This window comes from Perognathus longimembris, chromosome 7 (assembly GCF_023159225.1).
Source record: "Perognathus longimembris pacificus isolate PPM17 chromosome 7, ASM2315922v1, whole genome shotgun sequence".
NCBI lineage: Eukaryota > Metazoa > Chordata > Mammalia > Rodentia > Heteromyidae > Perognathus > Perognathus longimembris.
In genome coordinates this window covers 71,375,723-71,399,320 of record NC_063167.1, presented here as the reverse complement: position 1 = coordinate 71,399,320, position 23,598 = coordinate 71,375,723, and the positions used below count along the sequence as shown (strand labels likewise).

General features: G+C 40.7%; 1 protein-coding gene across 3 annotated transcripts in view; it reads left to right on the top strand.

The window, feature by feature from the left end:
* The window catches only part of Gdap2 (ganglioside induced differentiation associated protein 2), a 31,400-nt gene extending 8,866 nt beyond the window's left edge, over nt 1–22,534 (top strand). For all 3 annotated transcript variants that reach the window (XM_048351862.1, XM_048351864.1, XM_048351863.1), the window contains exons 4-14: nt 1,049–1,202; nt 1,723–1,811; nt 3,269–3,345; nt 5,678–5,837; nt 7,366–7,522; nt 10,583–10,659; nt 12,464–12,540; nt 13,559–13,698; nt 15,237–15,291; nt 16,837–16,980; nt 22,070–22,534. In XM_048351862.1, coding sequence (XP_048207819.1) covers nt 1,049–1,202; nt 1,723–1,811; nt 3,269–3,345; nt 5,678–5,837; nt 7,366–7,522; nt 10,583–10,659; nt 12,464–12,540; nt 13,559–13,698; nt 15,237–15,291; nt 16,837–16,980; nt 22,070–22,117 — 1,178 coding nt within the window. In that variant the 3' untranslated portion in view covers nt 22,118–22,534. The remainder of the gene's footprint in view (nt 1–1,048; nt 1,203–1,722; nt 1,812–3,268; nt 3,346–5,677; nt 5,838–7,365; nt 7,523–10,582; nt 10,660–12,463; nt 12,541–13,558; nt 13,699–15,236; nt 15,292–16,836; nt 16,981–22,069) is intronic.
* The last annotated feature ends 1,064 nt before the right edge of the window (nt 22,535–23,598 follow it).

The following is a 23,598-nucleotide window of genomic DNA, read 5'->3' as shown; positions in this document are numbered from 1 at the left end:
GGCAAAGGGCTAGATATTTACTACCAGTTATGACACTAAACTAAATCTCTTTGCAACTGTTTCTGGGGCTCTGGGGTCCAAAAATACTGTATTTAAACATTGTGAGAAAACGATATGTTGTGCTGGCTAGGAAGGATTGTTGTGGATTTGACTGATTTTATTCAATACAGCATAACCTGTAACTTAGGACCTTGTTCGTGTTCTTCAGGGACAGCAACAACAGTAAAAGCTGTTGTATGTATGCCACGGCATCTATTCATTCATTTAACCTCTTGAAGTGAGTGCTGGTATTATCTTGTAGGAAATCACACTGGACAGTGGTGGCTCACACCTGTAACCCTCGCTACTCAGGAGGCTAGGAACTGAGGAATGCAGTTGAAGCTAGCCCAGGAAGGAAAGTTTATTAGACTCTTACCTCAAATTAACAAGCAAAAAGCTAGAAGTAGAGGTATAGTTCAAGTGGTAGAGTGCCAGCCTTGAATGAAGAGGCTAAAGGACAGTGCTTAGGCCTTCAGTTCAAGTCCCAGTATAGGCACATACACACACACACACACACACACACACACACACACACACACACACACACACACACACACACACACACACACACACACACACACACACACACACACACACACACACACACACACACACACACACACACACACACACACACACACACACACGGAAATTACAGTGTGGTGAGCCTGAGCTCACACAAGGTGACTCCACCATGTGATTGGAAATGAAGTAGTCCATTTTCAATCAGATACTGCCATAGTACAGATGAGCTTGCTTTGTCTTAGTTACTTAGTTCCTACAAGCGGCCAGCTCTCTATTCTGCTAAGGCTGTTGTCCTTAGTACCGTGAGGTCTGGCTTCTCTGCTTCCTGTCTGTATTCCGGTACTCCACCATTTTGATGACAGGAGCAGAGATGAATGCTTAACTGAAATGTCTCAACATTCTTAATGCTCTTTCTTTATGCTTTGAGGTTCTGTTGTTGTTTTTCCAACACTTCCAGATTTACATATGTTTCTGTTGCTCCTAGGTTGCCGAACAGGTGAAGCAAAATTGACAAAAGGATTTAATCTAGCGGCCCGGTTCATCATTCACACAGTGGGCCCTAAGTACAAGAGCCGCTATCGCACTGCAGCAGAGAGCTCCCTGCACAGCTGCTACCGGAATGCACTTCAGCTGGCCAAGTATGGGGGTTCACCCCTGTACACTGCACACCATTCAGTGTAAAAGGGTCCCAGCTTTACAGATGAAGCCTAGCTATGGATATCAAACTTTGGGGGCTTAGACAATTGAGGAGGATTTGGAGGACAGAATTAATAATCTTTTCAAATTTGGTGGAATAAAGGGACAAATATGGTTGATTTAAGAATGTAGTCTTTTCCTGTTACTAAGTTTTGTATGTCCCTCCCCCCCCCACTGCCCAAGAATATAGTCAAAGCATATATTAAGCCAGCACCAGTGGCTCACATCTGTAATCCTAGCTACTCAGATTTGAGAATAGATCTGAATATCAAGGTTCAAAACCAAGCCCAGACAGACAAATCCTAGAGACTTTTATATGTAATATAATTACCAAATAATGCAATTGTGTTAACTGTTACAGTAAATACATTGGAAAGGTAGAGAAGAAGTTTATTTGCATTCTGAAATTAGTTATGTACTACATGTGTCTTGTTTTGCAACTTCTTTGTTTCTCAATTACAGGGAACAGTCCATGTCTTCTGTTGGATTCTGTGTCATCAATTCAGCAAAACGGGGTTATCCTTTAGAGGATGCAACACACATAGCCCTTCGTAAGTTGCATTGGAGATGCTGATTGTAAATCAAGTCTTTGATATTTTGGGAGAGTTGCTTTATAAATAGTTGGAACCTAGGAAAATTCATTAATTAAATGACCTTAGTACCCTGGAGGGAAGTTGAATTGGCAGGTTTTAGAGATCTCAATTTACTTTCTCAGGTTGACATTTGAATCTTAACCTGCAGGCATAACTTAGCCGGCACACAGTACTCAATAGGGAAGTAACGTGAGCTAACATCGATAATAAGCACACGTAAACTTGGAAATGGACATGGAGCAGTTAAGCACTTGCTGGAAAAATCTGTGTTAGTGTTTAGAACATGAAAGCAACTGAGCAAATATGTGAGCAGTAGAATAAAGGGTTCTGGGAACCATTTGAAGATGTCAGAGTGAAGGAAGGAAAGGGAAGTGTCAGATCAAATGCAGGATTCTGGCTTGAGTACCTGGTTGGATGTGGGTGTTCCAGAGGGAAGGAAGAGAAAGGTCAGGGTTTGGATTTGTTGGAGTCAGATTTAGACATCGGGAGCTGTGATCTGAGCATGTCTGGTTATACATGTGCAATAGGTAATTCAGATTTTTTTGTCGATAAAACATTTATATAAAGATGTAGGAGCCATTAGCATTCAAGGTGAAACTGAATCATAACAAAGTAGTGGACTAAGAATAATAATGCATATTAAAGTAAAAGTCATTACAGATAGACCATGGAGGGTATTTCAAAAGATTAGGGCATGGGCATAAAGGACTAAAAATTTGGCAGCTCTCCAGTAAAGTAGGTCTTACTCTTTAGCTCTTCTTATTAACAAACTGATAGGGGAAAGTCAGGACGACAGAGAAACTTAAGAATTCATGTTTGGTTTTGTGGGTTGTGAGGGGTTACAAGGCTGAGTAGGTAAAGACACTGCTTGCCAGAGGGGCTACATTGTTAGAGACACTGGGGAAAGCTCTTGGTACACACAGGCTCCTGCTGTGTGGATTTTCAAGCTGGATGAGACCCGAAAGCAGAGCTGTACTGGTAAGCAATGCACTCCATGTAATAACTGTTACAGTTGCTCTGGAGGAAAGTTTGCAAAGCCAAGATGATTTTCCAAAGGGTGGTCTTGGATAGCCTCTGATGAGGAGTTATTGAACAGGTACTTTGAAGGAAGTGAATGATCTGTTCCAAAAAGAAAACTTTGAGGGCTGAGAATGTGGCTTCGTGGTAAAGTGCTTGCCTAGCATGCATGGAGCCCTAGGTTTGATTCCTTAGCACCACATAACCAGAAAAGGCCTGAAGTGATGCTATGGTTCAAGTGGTAGAGCACTAGCCTTGAGCAGAAGCTCATGGACAGTGCCCAGACCCTGAGTTCAAGCCCCAGGACGGGGCGGGGCGAGGGGGGGGCAGGACAACAACTTTGAAGAGTTTCCTTTATTTCACAGTCATTTATTAAATCTTTCCATTGGCTTCCTAAGGTACTGTGAGGAGATTCCTAGAGATTCATGGGGAAACCATTGAAAAAGTAGTATTTGCTGTCTCTGAACTTGAAGAGGTATGGTGAAAATTATTTTGTACTTTTTACATTTTATTTTTACTGTGTTGGCCTTTATCTTGTCATTGTCTACTTAGTGCATTTCCTGCAGAGCCTTGATTATCTACGTGTGTTTGGCACTGGGACTTATTCACTCATTGAAAGCAAACTTACACTGGAAACTAACAACAAATGAAGAACAGTTTTGTTTTAGCACCACTGCCTAGCTGCTGTCACTGTCAGTGGCGTCTTGCTGAGTGCAACTACTTGCCCTGGCTGCCTGCGGTGTGGCTGAAGGAGTTACCTTGTACCAAGCATACATACTGGCGAAGCTTTGCTGATTGCCTGACTTGGGAATAGGAGACAGGCTGGCCATGGCTAGAACTCAGAGTCCTGAGGTTTCTGGGTTTCATTGTGCCCAGTCAGGTTTAGTAGGTTTCAGTTGGATTTATAGTGATTTTAGAATATCAAGTCATTCTCTTTCCATTACTAAGTCTTATTTAGATTTGGAGTGTTCTAACTCATCTGCTAGTATCTCACAATTTCATAATCCCTTGACCAATGGCTTAACCTCAAGAGTGCTTTGGTAAACCAGGAAAGGGAAAAGCAGAAATAGGATTGGTTTAGTTTGCACAGGTAAGTTGTACCCTAAGTAAATTGTTTGCTGTCTTTAGGAACTAGCTAGTCTTGTCAAGCCAGCTTCTTATGATGTCACATGTCACAAATACAGAAATTAAAGGAAAAATCCTCACAGAAGATATGCACATAACCAACCAGTAAGCAGAGTAAAAATGCTCCCCTATATTAACCATGATAGAAATAAATCACAATAAGACATTATCATGTCATCTTGAGAACACAGTCTTCTGGTTCCTGAAAACCATAGAATCAGCTGTGGCTGATGAACTCTGGGATGTATACAGAGGGAATCTTGTTCACACAAAAATTTATAGCTGCATATTTATAGCAGCATTATTTGTAATAGCCAAAAGGCAAAAACAACTCAAATTTGAACTGCTAAAATGTAGTGTAGACTTGTAATAAAATAGTGTTAATAAAAGAAATGAGTACTGACACCTGCCTCAACAAAGTTAAGTGTGAGCATGGTATGCTGCATGAAAGAAGACAGACAAAAGGTCACACATAGTGTTCCATTTTTAATGAAATGCTGCCAAACAGGCAAATCTAGAGAAAAACAAATGACTTCATATCTTCCAGAGGCTGGGAGGGAGTAATAGGGAGTGCTTGCTAATGGGTTTGGGCTGATGAAGTATTCTGGAGTTGGATAGTGATGATGATTATATACCTTCATGAATACATTAATAACCACTGAGCTCTGTTTTTGAAGGTGTAATTATGTCTGTTTTGGAAAATAAGACTTTAGAAGTAAAGTTCTTATATCCAATCTTACAGGTATGGAGAAGAAGATGCAGTCATAGTGCAATGAAATAGAGAAATTGAAGGATGATTTCTTAATGATTTCCTTGTCCTTCCTTTTCTTACTTTTCTAATTTTTTTTTTAGTATAGTTTGGAATATGTAGTGCTGAGTAGTTGTAAAGTCATTATTAGGATGATGCAAAGGAAAATGCTGCAAGGTAGGAAAAGTGAGTGCAGGGGAAACTCATTTGTCCTCTGGATTTAGAAATGAATGATGTGGACCAGCCCCTAGGAAATTATATTAGAATGCACTTTATTCTTTTTCTTTGAAAAACTCATAAGAAAGCATACAAGTTATGAAATCGTAGTCCTGTACACATACTTAGAAATACTAAAGGGAAGAAAACCCTCAGAACCAAACCTGGGTTAAATGAATTAGTGTCTGTGCTGTCTTTTGTGTGTATCTGTCTGTGGCTGGTACTGGGGTTTGAACTCAGGGCCTGGGTGTTGTCCCTTAGCTTTTTTACTCAAGGCTTACCCTCACCATTTGAACCACACTCATACTTCTGGCTTTTGGGTAGTTAATTGGAGATGAGTCTCATGGGCTTTCCTGCCTGGGCTGGCTTTGAACTGCAATCCTAGGAACTTGGCTTCCTGAGTAGCTAGGATTACAGGCATGAGCTGAATGTACAGGTGGCATCACACCTGTAATAACATTTCGTAGTTTGTGTGGCATCCATGTGTGGTGACACGGATGAGACAGGCATCCCATTTAACTTGACTAGCTAACAGACCTGGTCTGGAAGGGAACAGAAGGAATCGGAGGACTCAGAGAGCAGGCTGAGTAGCCTTGAAGCTGTAAGGTCTTCCGTCTTGATGGAGACTGCCCTCATAGGGTGGGGCAGCACTGATCACTGCCTAGGCTGCCTCAGGACTTCATTATTTTTCACGGAGTGCCTTGCTTTTCTGACACAGGCTACTTACCAAAAGCTGCTACCTCTGTACTTCCCAAGGTCATTGAAGGAGGAGACTGGAACTTTGCCGTACCTACCTGCAGATATTGGAAATGCTGAAGGAGAGCCGGTGGTCCCGGAACGGCAGATTAGAATAAGTGAGAAACCTGGTGCTCCTGAGGGTGAGTTCTGCAATTCCCCCTTCCTTCATCTCCCTGTGCGGGAAGCTGAGGCACTTTCTGATGGAGTAACGAGCTCTCTGTTAGCATGACTAGACATTTTAGAATCCTGTTCTTCAAATTGAAGAATTATCTATAGCTAGGGAGACAGGTATTAGGTCAGGTTAATGTTAGACAGTGGGGACTCAGAGAGGGACCTAAAGATTTTCTAGGCCTAATAAAGAAGTTACAGTGTCACGTTGAGAGAGTAGTCAGGCACATTATCATCTGAACTTGACATGGCATCTCAGTAGAGTAGGCAGACCAATCACAGCTGCCTCCTTCTCAGAGAGGTTTGATATCTCAGAAAGTATTGGGCTTTATAAAAATGTTCCATTAAGTCCATGTGTGCACATGTATATGTATATTCCACTGTATCTGAAGAGTTAGATCCATGCATGGGCAGTTTAAATGAGAGCTGGCCTTTCTAAGCTGTTGGCCTGTCTTCGTTTGCGTAGCAGTGAAGTAGCTGTGGAGAAGTCCCAGCTGATGTCTGCTGCCTGGGGTTCACATGCTGGCATTACCTCAGGACGTTCTCCATGGTCCAAGGTTTGTTTATTTTGTGCCAGTACTGAGATTGAACTTGGGGTCTCATGCTCTTGGTTGTTTTTTTTTTTTTTCACTCAAGTCTGACCACTTAAGCCATACCTCTACTTCTGGCTTTTTGCTGGGACTTTTTTTCTGCCCAGGCTGATTAGAACTGTGATGCTCAGATCTCAGCCTTCTGAGCAGGCCAGGATTACAGGGGCAGTGCCAGCTGTTTTTCTGTTTTTGTTCTTACTGTTAACAAGTCTGGAGACACAGTGGGTTTCATACTAAGATGATCTGTTCCTAACGAAGTGGCTTCTACTAGCCAAACTCTTACGGAATGTATACAGTCTTACCAATGAAAATGATTATGTGAGTATGACCAGTATCAAGAACCATGATGCAAAAATACAATTGAAATTTATTTTCTTTTTCTATGTGTGTGATACTGAGGTTTGAACTCGGGGCCCTGTGCTTTCTAGACAGGACCTTTATGACTTGAACCACCATCTCAGACCTTGAAACGGAACTATTTCTATCTATCCACCTTCCTTAGTGTGTTACCTGACAAAAGGGCCAGAATTTGTGTCAGTCAAGTGTCCCCTCTGTCACAATGCTATGTAAATGGTCCCAGGCATTTTGGTCTTTATGCTTTTGCTAGTTGCTTTGGCATGAGCTCTTGAAGGCATCTACTTCTGCCTTTTTACGGATGATAAGACGTCTGAGGTACACCTGGGCCATCTAAATCTCACCTTCTAAGACTTGTGTCACACATAGACAGGCACTTTCTTTCATTATTTCAGTTCTTTAACTGCTTAGATCTTACTTCAGTCTTATTCTCAGGAGCATTATGACCTTAGTCCCCGTTTTCTGAGTCACCTTGCCATCATTCCCACTGCAGTACTTATGGTCCACCTCCTCGTTCACCGTCTAGTGCTCTGTTGATAGTAATATTTTGTTACAGACAGCCAAGAGGAGGAGGATGAAGGCTTGGGAGTGGATCTGTCGTTCATTGGCTCCCATGCTTTTGCTCGGATGGAAGGAGATATTGATAAGCAAAGGAAACTGACACTTCAGGGACAGTTGTCGGAGGCAGCCCTGCAGAAGCAGCACCAGCGGAAGTAAGCAGTGGGGGGAGGGGGGGAACGTGCTGACACCTGCTAAAGCACCTGTGTGCTTGTGCATCCCCCATGACAGCCAGCGAGGAGGTGCTGGCGAGCAGAAAGCCGAGTCATTGCTGTGTGGTGAAGTCAGTTTGGGTGAGGGGAGAGTGCTGAGTTGCTGCCCGGGCTGTGGCTGCTGTGCCTCCAGGCATGCACTGTGGCTCTAACCACAGAAATGGGAGGGAAAGGACAGTGACAGGGCAGTGCTCCACTGTGTTGTTCACTAAAGCTATTAACGTCTCATTCAGCTTATTTTTTTCAAGTGTTTCTAAAGTTATTTTGAGGAAACCTTTTTAGAAACATAAATCCAGATTTTTCTACTGTTGGTTATCCTTTTCCTAAGATTTATAGTCTTAGGAAAGGTACCTGCTTTTCTAAATACTTAAAAATAATACTATGCCATAAATGGTTGTTATCCATCATCTAATAATAACATGGTCTGTAAAGGGCTGACATCTCACAGGGCTATGTTAAATAAGATTTTACAATGAGGGGCTGGGGATATGGCCTAGTGGCAAGAGTGCTTGCCTCTTATACATGAAGCCCTGGGTTCAATTCCCCAGCACCACATGTACAGAAAATGGCCAGGAGTGGTGCTGTGGCTCAAGTTGGCAGAGTGCTAGCCTTGAGCAAAAAGAAGCCAGGGACAGTGCTAAGGCCTTGAGTTTCAAGCCCCAGGACTGGCCAAAAAAAAAAAAAAAGATTTTTACAATGAGTGTAGCGTTGTGTACCTGTCAGGCGCATCAATGGGTCTCTGCTGCTTGCTTCAATTATGAGTAAGCCATGGCTTTCATCACCTTTAAGCTTTGTTCTCTCCCGATCCTTCTGATTGCAATGTTTGCATCCTTCAGTCTTGTCCATACCTCGGGTGTCAGCTAAGGAGTATTGCCTCTGGAAACTTACCTTGCACATCTGGAACAGAGCCTCCTCCTGTGTGCTTTTACACACCCTGTACTTATTTACAAAAGTATCACTGGCATCATACTGCTTGTGGTGATGCCTGCGAGAGGTCAGTATCCATAAGATGGAGGTTGAACTAGACCAGTTGATGTCTAGGGTCTCTTATAGAATTAAAGTTTTGTATGTCCTTAGTGCTAAGTCTTTTTTTATTCTGATTTGATTTTAAAAAATGTTGCCACTAGAGGGCAGGAATGAATAGCTTTTCCATAGGAGAAGTCACAGATGGTGATTTCTAACTTGGACAAACATCTGTCAGACATTTTTCCTGAAGTACAGGGACTGACTCCCTCTCATGATTGATCTCTGTACATCTTAACCACAGATTACGAAATGGCTCATGGGTTGCCTGTAATTCTCCAACTTGCTTCATCTCAGCTCCCCTTAGCACTCCTAATAATTGTCTTGTATATATATTTAAGTCCTTCAAGTCTTTTAATATTTGGCTTCATTGGAGACAGCTAAATTCTTCTACCTACATTCAGACTGTTAAAATAAGTTGTTTTGAGTAAAGAATGTGAAGAAAATCTGCCTTCACTCAGATATACAATTGGAAAATAGAGGGGTATTTTATTAGTCTTTTCAAGTAAGTAGGGATATCTTTTCCTGGTAGTGTATTGGAATTAGACAAATGGTAGTTCATTAAAGTTTAGTTGTAAGCTCTCAAATTATATCTCTAAATTTTTGTATTGTCCATTTAAATGTGTTTACTTGTACATGACTGTATCATATGATACACAGGTATTTTGGCAGGTATCTATTTACCAAATTATTCACATGTTCAAATATTGACACATTTCACTAGACAATATTGAAGCAATATCTATTACTGTCACCACACTAAAAAGTCTTTAAATATTAAGTACTATCATGTTGTTCCCTTTCTCCCTTCTCCCCTCCCCCTTCCTTCTATGGACATCCACAAAGACTGGGTCCCAGCTCTGATGAGAGCATTACATTCTTGTGAGTCCTTTATATCTGTCAGTTCTGCATTTTCAGATTCAACCAACTTTGAAAAGATTCAACAACAACAATTTAGAAAGAATGAAAAACAGAGAATACAGTGCTGGTTTTCACAGGCCTGATGGGAAGTGGCGTTGGGAAAAGACGCTGATCAAAGATTACATGTTCTTTAACCACAGGAAAGAATAGCCAGTGTATGAAGTAATGGATGTACTAAATTAGCTTGCTTTAGCCATTCTATCAGGTGTATTAATGTGTGTGTGTGTGTGTGTATCATGTTGTATTCTATAAATGGTTTATTTATTTATTGTCTGTCATGCGGCTTGAACTCTGGCCTGGATGCTATCCCTGAGCTCTTCAACTCAAAGCTAGTGCTCTACAACTTAAGCCACAGCACTACTTCCAGTTTTCTGGTGGTTAATTGGAGATAAGAGTCTCACAGACTTTCCTGCTGGGACTGGATCCTCAAATCTTAACCTCCTGAGTAGCTAGGATTACAGGCATGAGCCACCAGCACCCAGCTAAACATGCAGGTGTACATAATTTTTGTCAAAGAAAATTAAAAACCTGGGCACTGGTAGCTCACACTTATTATCCTAGCTACTCAGGAGGCTGAGATCTGAGGATCACAGTTTGAAGCCAGCATGGGCAGAAAAGTCTCTGAGACTCTTAGCTCCAATAAACTACTCAGAAAAAGCTGAAAGTGGAGCTCAAGTCGTACTCAAGTGGTAGAACACTAGCCTTGAGCAAAAGAAGCATGGAGACAGCATCTAGACACTGAGTTTAAGCCCCAGGACTGGCACATGCACGTGCGCACGCACACCTCGCACACACACACACAAATTAAATGAGAAAGAAAATAGATCTCACCAGCATCTGGCAGTAAGGATTGTTTTGTGGTTGTGTAGGATGAACACACCTGTTCTTAGAAACTCATGACTATTTTATTAGTAATATAAGATTCAGAATGACATAATGACCTCCTTAACTACTTCTCATTTTAATTCTATATCAGTTCTATAGATGTGAAAAATGAATTATATGTGTAAATGCAATACACATGAATTTATTATAATGATTGCATTCTTTATTTATTAGTTATAATCGCTGGCTATGTCAAGCAAGATCTGAGGACCTGTCTGATATTGCTTCTCTGAAAGCCTTGTACCAAACAGGTGAGCACAAGCCCCTTCAGTCACCCTACCAGCATACTCTTTGAGACTTCCTTCTTCTGAGTTCCTCCATTCTACTTGTGAACAAAAAATTTCTGGGCTGGCATAGTTTTTACCCATCATCAGGATCTTAACGTCCCAGCCAGGCACCAGTGGCTCACGCCTGTAATCCTACCTATTCAGGAGGCTGAGATCTGAGGATTGCAATTCAAAGCCAGCCCATGCAGGAAAGTCCATAAGACTCTTATCTCCAATTAACCAGCAAAAAACTAGAAGTGGAGGTGTGGTTCAAGTGGTAGAGTGCCAGCCTTAAGAGAAAAGGCTAAAGGAAAGCAAGAGGTATAACTCAAGCCACAATACTGGCACCACAGAAAAAGGAGAAAAAAATGTTCTAACATACAATATCTTAACTTTAAGGTCTTGAACTGCCAATTTCATTTCTTCCTAGTGACCTTTTTCTTTTAGAGCTTTTTATTGCTTCAAAGAATGCTACTACTTGTTGCTAGAGTTTGGTCCTTACAGAAGTATATAATGGGAACAGCAAAAGCTTCTGCTCCTACTCTTCCTCTATTATATTTCTTTTTCAGACAGTATTTGTTAATTTTCAAATTTGAGTTAATTTTCCTATTTTTCCTGGGTCACTGATGTTATTAAAAGTTATGATAAGCTTAAACACAATGCCATTTATAAGAAGATCAAAAAGAAATGTACTCATTACCTGACTTATAAAATGGTAACCCCTTTTGTACGTCACCTTTTTTTTTTTTTGGCCAGTCCTGGGGCTTGGACTCAGGGCCTGAGCACTGTCCCTGGCTTCCTTTTGCTCAAGGCTAGCACTCTGCCACTTGAGCCACAGCGCCACTTCTGGCCATTTCCTGTATATGTGGTACTGGGGAATCAAACCCAGGGCCTCATGTATACGAGGCAAGCTCTCTTGCCACTAGGCCATATCCCCAGCCCCACGTCACCTTTATAATAACAACAAAAAGTATTTAAAAAGGGGCTGGGAATATGGCCTAGTGGTAAAAGTGCTCACCTCGTATATATGAAGCCCTGGGTTTGACTCCTCAGCACCACATATATAGAAAAAGCCAGAAGTGGCGCTGTAGCTCAAGTGGTAGAGTGTTAACCTTGAGCAAAAAGAATCCAGGGACAGTGCTCAGGCCCTGGGTTCAAGCCCCAGGACTGGCAATAAAAGAAAACAACAACAAAAAACACCTCAGTCCATATATCACTGAGGTGAAACTGGACAGTGGATGAACAAATTTGTAGTTACAAAATAATTGACAGATGAACTGCTTAGGGCTAAAATCAAAATATTTTGTAATGCAAAAAAGAAAAAAAAAAAGAAGGAAAATCCTAGGTTGACCCTGATTTAAAATCTTTTTAGAGATCTTACCTTTTTCTGTAGTTTGGGTTCGAACTCTAGGCTTCTACTTGCTAGGCAGGTGTTCTGTTTCTTGAGCTATCCCTCCAAGACTTTTTGCTTTAATTTATTTTTCAGATAGGATGTCTCATTTTTGCTCATAGGCCAGCCTCAGGCCATGATACTCCTATCCCAGCTGGGACCCTAAGTGGTCACCACTACACACATTGGGAATATATCAAAATCTGGGTAGTAGTGACCAGAATCTCATAAGCTTAAAATAAGAGGGGGAAGGGGCGGAGAGGGAGAAGGAAAGAGGAAATATAATAGTGGAATCCGAGGAAGTTTGGCTTTCATCCTTTTACATGGATGTATGTGTGTGCGCATGGATGGGTCTGTAGAGTACAGAACAAGCATTGCTGATGTCCTTCCCTTTTGCAGGTGTGGATAACTGTGGTCGCACAGTGATGGTGGTTGTTGGAAGAAACATTCCTGTAACACTGATAGATATGGACAAGGTAAGCCAGGAAACGGTGCTGTGTATCAGAAAATTTCTATTTGTTTTGTGTTCATAATAATTGATGTTGGTTCTCGTCATGTAGTCCCTGTGCTGATCTTGGTGTGTACTTGGGTAAAATTTCTGATATTGTGATGTATCATTTCATGTAGGATAATATGATACGGTGTAAGTTCAGGCTGGATAGTAACTGGAAACAAACTGTTCTTGCAGTGTCCTCCTTTGTCCCTGTCCCCTAGTCCATATTAATGCCAAGGACATGCTGAGAAGGAACTGGAAAACAGCCTCTTTGATGTGATCCCTTCAGTGGCTCTTTGCTGCTGCTTTGTAATTGTCTGCAGCTAAACCACTGGGTCATACTGGCCCTACCATATTATATATCTGTTTTGCCTTTAATATTTCTCAAACCAACCTGGGCCAGGTAAATTGGGGTCTTTCTAAACTCTAGAATGCTGCCCAACAGAATGTGTTCCAAAGATCAGCATTAGAAATCCTAAGAAAAATAGCTCTTAAAGCAAGCTATATGAGGAACTACTCAACTTCTATAGTTGGTACCTTAGAGCCATGAGTCTGTATCTGAATAGAAGCTGCAAAAGTTTTGATTGAATTCAAGGAGAAACTCCCAAGAATTACTAAAAGTCTAAAAATCCTGCTTATAAATATTTGATTACCATTATCCTAGAGAAAGGAAGTCATAGTTGACCCAACAACTCCGGGGGTTTTATCTTTATAAACTTGTACAACAGTGTTTCACCTCAACATTTCAGTTTATGATCAATGATACAGGAAGAGTTATTTCAGAGGCAAGAGACTGATTATCCTCTTCCATCACTTAAAACAGAACTATGGGTTTTACCATGGCCTCTGTGAGAAGATTCTCTTTCCTGGACATGTTTGGAAAGAGACTTGGTACTCACCATTCTCATGTGTCATCTGCAGGGACTGGGGCATAGATTAGGTTCGTCTTCAGGTTCTGTTGGCCTCTGTGAAATACACTTCTTCCTGCTCTTTCCTTACAGGCTCTGCTGTATTTCATCCATGTCATGGACCACATCACTGTGAAGGAGTACGTCTTAGTCTATTTTCACACACTGACCAGCGAGTACAATCACCTCAACTCTGACTTCCTGAAGAAGCTCTACGATGTTGTTGATATCAAGTTAGTTCTTTTTCCAAATTAAGGAAGAGGGGATATTAAGCAACAGCATAATTTTTAAATATCCTATGAGAGGCTATTTCACATGACAGATTTTTATCCTGCATAGATTAGATTTTTTATTCACAGAAGGCCTTCCTTAACTCAAACTTACTTGCATTAAAATAAATTCATACGTACTCATCTCGCTTTAAATACCTTGGGAAAAGTTGGCGGCCATTACTAATCTTTGTATATAAGATGACAAAAAGATATGTTAATATTATTTATTTTAATGTTGTAACCCATGACTTGGTTAGGAAAGATATTATGTATGCATTTGAAAAGTAGAAGAATGACGTTTGGAAAAATCTCACAACGGTAAATGCAGAATTTGGGCTTGACGGATTACTGGCTTTAATGAGAATTATTTTGATTAAATGTATTTCTTTGGTAGAACAGTGTGTATCTTGACTGGAAAATAGATGATACCCCAGTAGAGCAAGTTCAGATGCAGTGAATGCTTTACTCATATCTTTTCTAAATAAAAACAGCATTCTGAGCCAGGAACCAGTGGCTCACACCTGTTATCCTGTCTGCTCAAGAGGCTGAGCACTGAGGTTCAAAAGCCAGATCAGGAAAATCCATGTGACTCTTTATCTCCAGTGAATCATCCAAAATCCAAAAGTGGAGCTGTAGCTCAAGTGCTAAAACACCAGCCTTGAGCAAAAAAGCTAAGGGATGGCACCTAGGCTCTGAGTTCAAGCCCAAGGACCAATACCAAAAAAGCAAACAAAAGATGAGATTGTGTTGTTTCTCTGAAATCCTTTCCAATTCCTCATCAGTTATTGAAGCTCTAAGGCATGCATAGCAGTCTGGATGGAGAAGTGCAGGGAGTATGATTTTGGGGCAGGGTGCTGCTTGCCAGTCAGTCTGTGACTTAAGAGTTAAAATTGGGCAGTAGTGGCACTCATCTGAAGATTGTTGAGAATTATGTAGACAATGAGACCATTTCACAGTAAACTCACCGCAGACTCTGCTGTAATAGGACCACCAAGCTTTCAGTTTCTGATCACATTGCCTTTGTTAAGTGTGAGCATACTTTGGCCTACCTCGAGGTGGCTTTGTCACAACCCACTAGGGACAATTAATGTCTCACATAAAATAGTTTAAATTATCAAACATTCTCTGATTTGATTTTGACAGTTCACTTAAAATTCAATACATAAACAACATGTGCTTTAAAAACATTTTTTCTGGGCTGGGAATATGGCCTAGTGGCAAGAGTGCTTACCTTGTATACATGAAGCCCTGGGTTTGATTCCTCAGCACCACATATATATAGAAAATGGCCAGAAGTGGCACTGTGGCTCAAGTGGCAGAGTGCTAGCCTTGAGCGAAAAGAAGCCAGGGACAGTGGTCAGGCCCTGAATTCAAGGCCCAGAACTGGCCAAAAAAAATCTCAGAATGGATTTATATTCAAGTAAGAGCTAATTTCTGCAATTCTCACTGGTGTCTTAGGGGTAACTTAAGTCAGCCATCTTACTTATTGTTTTGATCAGGTACAAGAGGAATTTGAAGGCTGTTTATTTTGTTCACCCAACATTTCGTTCAAAGGTATGTGTTTTTCTTTGGGGACTAAATCTTGAATTTAAATCTGCTTACATGCACAGAACATTATGCACAGCAGCCTTGTATCATTGTGATTGAAAATTTATTCATTTGTCTTTTGAATTGATCCTAAGTTTTGGTTCTGGTACTTGGTAGTGTATGATGCTGCCGTCTGTGGACAATCCTTGTAAGCCATTGGCTACCAGATGCTGTGGCTCATGCCTCTAATCTTAACTATGGTGACCTACCCTGTGATCCTTCCTAATGAAGGACAGCCCCTCTACCTCTGCTCTTGTTCCCATGGTAACAATGGCACCAGTGTTAGCTGGTGTTTCTCTGAGTACTCATCTTGTGCACATTCTTCCTAGGCAATATCTGAAATAAAGGCTTATCCCATTTTACAGACAGGGGAATTAGACCAAGCATCAAAGGCTGAATTTGAATCTAAGCATTTTATTCCCACTCTTCACTTCCAAATGTTTGTTTCTTCCAGAGTCTTTCCTCACTTTACTCCATCTAAATCTCAAACTCTGTTTTGGAGTTTTCCTTGCTTTTTTTTTTTTTTTCTTTCTTAAGCTAGAGTTTCACTACTAGTTTATGCTGCCACAGATGCCTGCCTCAGCTTTCTAAGTGCTGGGATTACAAACACGCTTTCAGTTTAAATCACCAACTCTCTTGTCCCCTTTACAGCCAAAATATTTTATCTGTTTTTACCATCTCTTTATCTCAGGTACCTCATTGTTGGGGACTCAGTTTTGGCCTTAATATTAATCCAATCTGGTTTTAATTCCAGTATGCCAGTTGAAGCTGTTTTCACCAAAACCACTAATCTGAGTTACTAAGCCCAGTGCACTTTTCTGTCTTTATTACCTGCTTTTCCTACCTAGTAAAAGCCCATGCATTCTCTCTCCATATATTTCTGGAATCGGGAAATAAGAGAATAAAACTTATTTTTAGTAAAATCCAACATTTTTTATAGTAAAGTCAAAACCATAAATCCATTTCTAGCCAGATTTATCTCATTGCTGTACATGACTTGAAACACATGTTAGAAGGCTCATTGTTCAAGCCAGTCCAGACAAAAATTGAGAAAGACCCTATTTCAAAGAATATTACAGGCATGGTTAAATATGCCTGCAATCCCATTAGGGTAGGAAATAGAGGAGGTTTGTAAGCTAAAGCTGGTCTCTGGCAAAAATGAGAGGCCCTATACCTACCTGAAAAGTGTTTCAGGTACTAGCATACTTATGTATTATGAGTTCAAAACCCCAGTATCCATTAATTAATAATTAGGTTAAAGAATCTCTAGTATTCATAAAATAAATCAACTGTCCTTTCCCAAATCTTTGGTTTTCTTCAGTTTTTTATAATAGATACTAAATAAGAAAAATTTGCCTTAGTATTCATCTTAGATTATAAAGCCTTTCCTCCCTGCCCACCCCACCCACATGTCAGTGTCCTGTGTTGAGGAGTTGACTGCCTAAGAGAGGCCTAGTAAACTAGACTTTTTACCTTCACTGGCTTCAATCATTTTTCTCTTATGTTAACCAGGTATCAACGTGGTTCTTCACCACCTTTTCTGTCTCAGGACTGAAGGATAAAATCCATCACGTGGACAGTCTGCACCAGCTGTTTTCTGCAATATCACCAGAACAGATCGACTTTCCTCCCTTTGTCCTTGAATATGATGCTAGGGTGAGTACCAGACGTTCTCCCTTGCCCTGTAAAACCCACTGAGCGTCCTGCAGGGCACTCCCCAGGGCCACAGCCCTGCACTACTGTGCCCTCCTGGTGCCCTGCAGGGCACTCCGGGAGCATGGCCCATTTATGGGAGCATAGCTCAACATTAATGTACTTTAGTCCCACTAAAGTCTCTTTTCCTACAGTAACTCTAGGAACAGTGTCTGTGGTGCAAGTTTTTCTCCAGATAAACATATCAGGGAGAGATGTTTATGCTGTAAATTTAAATCCCATCATTGCTTTGATGGCCAGTCTTTATCACATTTCATACAGATAACTCTGCCTGATTTTCTTAAGATTGATTGGCCTTTCAGCTACATAAGAGCCAGAATTGATTGGTGTCCCTTTTCAATATTAACATAAATCAAGTAACCTATCTTACAGTTGTTACCTTGCTTAAAAAGTTGGATTTTTCCAAAAGCCTCTGTACTGCTTTTGAGAGCTCCAGCTGATATTCATATTGCTATAATGTACAGGCACATTTGTAGATCTGCTATTTCAGCACTAATGAAAGGGCTTCTTCAATTGTATCAAAGATCTATTTTATTGTGTTGATTCACTGTCACCTTAGTAATTTAAAAAACTCAAATACTTGCCCTAAAGCTTATCAAGCTCTTTGTGTAACTGTTGCTAATTACATATCTTTATGCATGAACCACAAAACATTTGAAAGTTAAATTGAATTTGAAATGAATTATTCTGCCCTAATTATTATGCAATGTGGATATAGCCAGAAATCTTGCAACACATTTTCTCTCTACCATTTCTCCAACTGCACTTATGATCTCCATGTCCTTCTGTGAGAGTAGGATGTTTACTACATTATAATGGCTAATAAAATTTTGTGTTTGGCTGTGGCAGAGAGGAATTGTAATTGGAACAGCTGGATCACGTATGCAAAGAGTGATTCTACAGGAATTTAAGTGGCATCAGTTTAACAGCCTTATTAGGCCTTTAAACAGTTTTCTCAATGTTTAAAAAACAGGAAATATGATAACCAAAAATGTATAAGACAATTTATAAAGTATAGTTGGTAAATTATTCTTAGCTAGACACCAGTGGCTTATGCCTAATTCTAGCTACTCACAAGGCTGAGATCTGAAGATCGTGGTTTGATACCAGCCCAAGCAGAAAAGTCCATGACACCCTTATTTCTGTTTTGTTTTGTTTTTTGCCAGTCCTGGGGCTTGAACTCAGAGCCTGAGCACTGCCCCTGACTTAGTTTTGCTCAAGGCTAGCACTCTACCACTTGGGCCACATCACCACTTCCAGCTTTTTCTATAAATGTGGTGCTGAGGAGTCAAGCCCAGGGCTTCATGTATATGAGGTGAGCACTTTACCACTAGGCCATATTCCCAGCCCAGAGTTATTTCTAATTAACCAGCAAAAGGTCAGAAGTGGAGCTGGAGCTCAAGTGGTAGAATGCTAACCCTGAGTAAAAAAGCCAAGTGAGTGTATGAGGCTCTGAGTTCAAGCCCCAGTACTGATACCGAAATAGAAAAGACTATTTTCTGGAAATACGGAACTATAATTCACACACATGAGCTTCATTTTTGTGGTTGCTGTGTTTAAGTGTTTGTTACTTTTCTTTTACATACAGTCATAAGAAGGATAAAATTAAGTAGAGCTTAGAGTCTGATGATGGGCTAATTAAACCATTTTTTTTTTAACCATGCTGGATTGTGCTGCACATACACTAGTTTTGTTTTGGGTGAAAGAGTAAAGTGATATTTGGTGACAAATTTTGATAATCCTAGAAAAATTCTGTTTCTGAGATATGTGTGGCTTGGCTGCCAATTTCATACAATTTGAAGAAATTTGGAATTTGGAATTCCAATTTTAAAAGAATTTTTAAAGAAATTTAAAGAATTTGGAATTTTTACCTTTGAAGATAATTAATAGGTAATTCTTCTCTGTCTAGATAAAATAGTGCTGAGCCCTGTCAGAAAAGGAGCTAGTCAGCGTTGTTATAAATAAGGTCAAAGAAGGCAGTGTGCATATTCCCCTGGAGCTGCAATGATTATTCCCAGAAAGAGGGGAAGAGCTGACTGCTGACAGTCTCGTGCTTAGCGTGCGATTAGGGGAAGCTCTGCTTTGTGTCATTGTATAGTCCACTTTTTAAGAAGAGGTGCTACAAATAAGAATTTTTCTCATGTCTTTCCTGGAATGTAGCCAGTTGTAGAATTTATTTCAATTATGTACATAGATACATATATCTATATACCTGGTCTGATTGACAGGAAGTAGTTCTTCCTAGATAGGCTCTTATTTTCCTGGTTCTGAGGGTCAAAATCAGTTTCTGCTCCAGAGCATCTGCTCTGATGACACTCAGCCTCTCACTTACTCAGATGCTCACATATGCAATATCTCATTTCCTCCTGTGCCCAAGACATGTACGTGGCAGGCGTACATGGGCAGTACATGCACTGCCCGTAATTACTGTTAGGTAAATAGATGTTCATCCTACCTCACATTCTTCACTCTATCCTAACTACAGTCTTCTATTAAACCTAAGTATCTTCTATTTATTACTTACTGCAAAAAAAAAAAAAGGAAAATCTTTGGCAAGGAAATACTTCCTTTAAAAATGAGAAGCCAGAAACTTCACAAGAGAAGAGATAAAAATGGTAAAGAAACATATGAGGAAATGTTCAACATCCCTGGTAGTAAAGGAAATGCAAATAAAAACAACCCTGAGATACCACCTCACCCCAGTTAGAATGGCCTATACTCTGAACTCAGGTAACAACAAATGCTGGAGGGGGTGCGGGGAAAGAGGAACCCTTCTCCATTGTTGGTGGGAGTGCAAATTAGTACAGCCACTTTGGAGAACAGTATGGAGGTTTCTCAAAAAGCTCAATATAGACCTATGCGGTCACCCAGCCATACCACTCGTAGGCATCTATCCTGAACAGCAGGTCCCAAGATAGCAAAAAGACATTTGCACTTCCATGTTTATCACTGCACAATTCACAATAGCCAAAATATGGAAACAACCCAGATGCCCCTCCACAGATGAATGGATCCAAAAAATATGGTACCTATACACAATGGAATACTACATAGCAATTAGGAGTGGTGAAATATTGTTATTCACAGGGAAATGGTCAGAACTTGAACAAATAATGTTGAGCGAGACAAGCCTAGAACACAGAAAACAAAGGGGCGTGATCTCCCTGATATATGACTGTTAAGATGGGGTAACGGAGAGACAGTAGAGACCAAGTCTGTGAAACCAAAAACTGCTTGTCAAATGGTATTTCCCACAGGATTGGGTCAGCGACCCAACATTATGTAACTAAAACCAAATAACTACTCAACATATAAAGATCAAAAATTGACCTCTCAGTGGAATACAATAGCTCAAAAGCTATGTATATACGTTCATATAAGACTACTGTCAACATATTGTCTAATGTCAACATTACATTTAAAGCCCTAGGCAAATTTTCTTTAGCGTAGGCCATGTGGCTACTGTATATATGTCTACCTGACCTAGGGAAGGGAAAGAAAAACAGGGTGTAAGATATCACAAGAAGGGGCTGGGAATATAGCCTAGTGGCAAAAGTGCTTGCCTCATACACATGAAGCCCTGGGTTCAATTCCCCAGCACCACATATATAGAAAATGGCCAGAAGTGGCACTGTGGCTCAAGTGGCAGAGTGCTAGCCTTGAGCAAAAAGAAGCCAAGGACAGTGCTGGGGCTCTGAGTCCAAGGCCCAGGACTGGCAAAAAAAAAAAAAAAAGGATATCACAAGAAATGTACACACTGCCCTACTAATGTAACTGTACCCTTTTTGCACAACACCTTGTCAAAAAATTTTTGTTTAATAAATAAATTACCAAAAAAAAAGAAAAAAAATGAGAAGCCAATCTTTTGTTCCATAAATCTAATCTAAGATCCTTCTACCATGAAATTAACTATCTTGTTTTTTTTATTATGATTAATCAAAGCAGGGAACACAAAGTTTTCCTTGCATTGGATTGATTAGTTGCCTTCCACGTTTGATGTTAAATTTTGGCATTTAGGGCTCCATCTTGATCTGGAACTAAATTCCCTAAGAACTTTAATTTTTACAAGCCTTGCAACTCATGCATGTCATGAAGACTCATTTCTGTCAAAACAGTTACAGTTATTAGATTCTTCACAGATAATTTTGTTGCTGTTTCATAACTATTACAATTCCAAATGGGCGTGGTGGTATACACAATCCTAGCACTTGGGAGACAGTCTAGAGTTTGAGGCCAGATGGAGCTATATTATGAATTCAAGGACATCCTGACCTTCATACAAGACTAAAACAAAATCCCAGGCTCATGCCTGTGATCCTCACGTTTTGGGAGGCTGAGATCTGAGGATCATGGTTCCAAGACAAATATGAGAGACTCTTGTCTCCAATCAACAAAAAGCCAGAAGTGGAAGTGTGGCAAAAGTGGTAGAGCACCAGCCTTAAGCAAAAAAGCTAAGGGACAGCACCCAGACTCTTGATTTTAAGCCCTAGTACTGACACACACACACACACACACCCAAAACCCCAAGTTTAGTGAGGCACACGCACACACACACACACACACACACAAAACCCCAAGTTTAGTGAGGCACCTGGTTATCATGCCCAAAGCCTTGTGTTTGATCACCAGCAAAGAATTTGAGTATTTTCAGACCGATTTGGATTTAAATTCAGAGTTGATTTTACAGGATGATCCCTGACGATCTCTGTGGCCTTCATTTTCCTCTTTTGTAAATGAAAGTGTTACCTATTGGTGGCACTACTGGTAGATGAGGGGTACAAGGAGTCAGGAAACAGCATAAGAAACGTCCAACAAATTCTGTCCCTTGGGCATCATCAGTCCTTACTGCTGTGCCTGCTGTATCTGCTCTGACTCCCTGGAGAAATTGCTGCCCTGGCTGTGGCATGCTCAGTGCCAGGCATAGGCCAGAAGTTTCACATGTGCCATCTCATGGCTCCGGGTCACGTTCTTTCACATGCCCACCTGAATTCATCTTGCCACCTCATCTGCTGATCTTTTCTTCTCTTCACAGGAAAATGGGCCTTATTACACATCTTACCCTCCATCACCAGATTTGTGACCCTCATCGTCCACTGCTTCTTGAGGCCAAGGATGCTACTTCTGCTGTGAATTGCTTCATGTGGAAGTGCTGTTCATTTTGCTGTACAGACCCAGAGAGCCTTTTGTCCCCTCCTCTCTGGTATTTTTTTATTGACTATATATTTTCTGGCACACCAGCAGTCTGAAAAACTGGTAGGCCATTCTGAACTGCACACATTTTAAATTTGTATATTTGTATCAAATGGAAATGGTCATTTTTAGAGTGTTGTTACTGGAAACTGGGGAGCAACTTTTGAACATCTTCAGTTTCCCAAAGGACCTTGGAATCTGCATTACACAGGGCATCAACATTGTTGACCTCATCACTTAAACATTGCATGCTTCCTTTGTGTATTTAATAAGTGTTCCCAAAATATACAGAGCCAACGTACGCTGATTGGGTGCACTGTTTGTTTCAAATCTTGATGGTGTTCTACAGAAGATTTGTCTGGGACCAAGGATGTAGAAATTTGTTTAATGAAAAATATAGAAATCATTAGCATCATAGCACTTGCTGTTTTACTGCTAGGGTTACAGGCATGTAATCTCAGGAGGATGAAATGTGAGGATTGTAGCTCAAAGCCAGCCCAGGCTGAAAAGTCTGAGTTTCTTGTCTGTAATTAACCAGCAGAAATCTTTAAATGGAGGTGTGGTTCAACTAGTAGAGCATCAGGCTTCACACAGATACATACATACATATATGTTCAATACTAAGGCTCCTTACGTGTTAAGATCGCCACAAGATCCCTCCTTGGTAGGGAAACAAGAAGACAGTCTTCCATCTCTTTTCCAGTAGTCAGGGTTACTTTTCCATCTCCTTATTCAAAAGGCATGCATGTGTCCGCACTAATGAGGAAAGAGCATTTCTGAGGACTCCATCACTGAGTCCTTGAAGTCCTCCAGGCATAAGTTGTGTTTGGCTCAGTGTCTCTTGACTGCCTACATCAGTGTGGAGGAGGTGTGACCTGATAATTCATTTTTCCACACTACTTTCACCACTTAATCTCTTTTTGTGACTTTGTGTGCTGCGGAGTAAAAGTTAGAACTATACTAGCCAAGCTAGACACCAGTAACTCACACCTGTAATCCTGCCTACTCAGGAGTCTGAAATCTGAAGATCATGGTTCAAAAGCCAGCTAGAACAGGAAAAGTCAATTCCATGGGACTTGTCTCCAGTTAACTAGCAAAAAGCCAGAAGCAGAGGTATGGCTCAAGAGGCAGAGCACCAGCCTTGAGTGACAAAGAGCTAATGGGTATTTCAAACGCTAGTACTGGCACCAAGAAAAGAAAAAAGTAGTATACTAGCTGCCATACAGAGGTATCAAAGAGATCATGGAGAAGAGCTTGGAGGCCTGAGGGTGAGAAACAGTGAGAGAGTTTGGTGGTGCTGTTTCTTCTTTTGGTTAGCTTTTCACTGGAAACACATACTCATGAAGGCAACTTTTGGCATCTTTGGCAGCT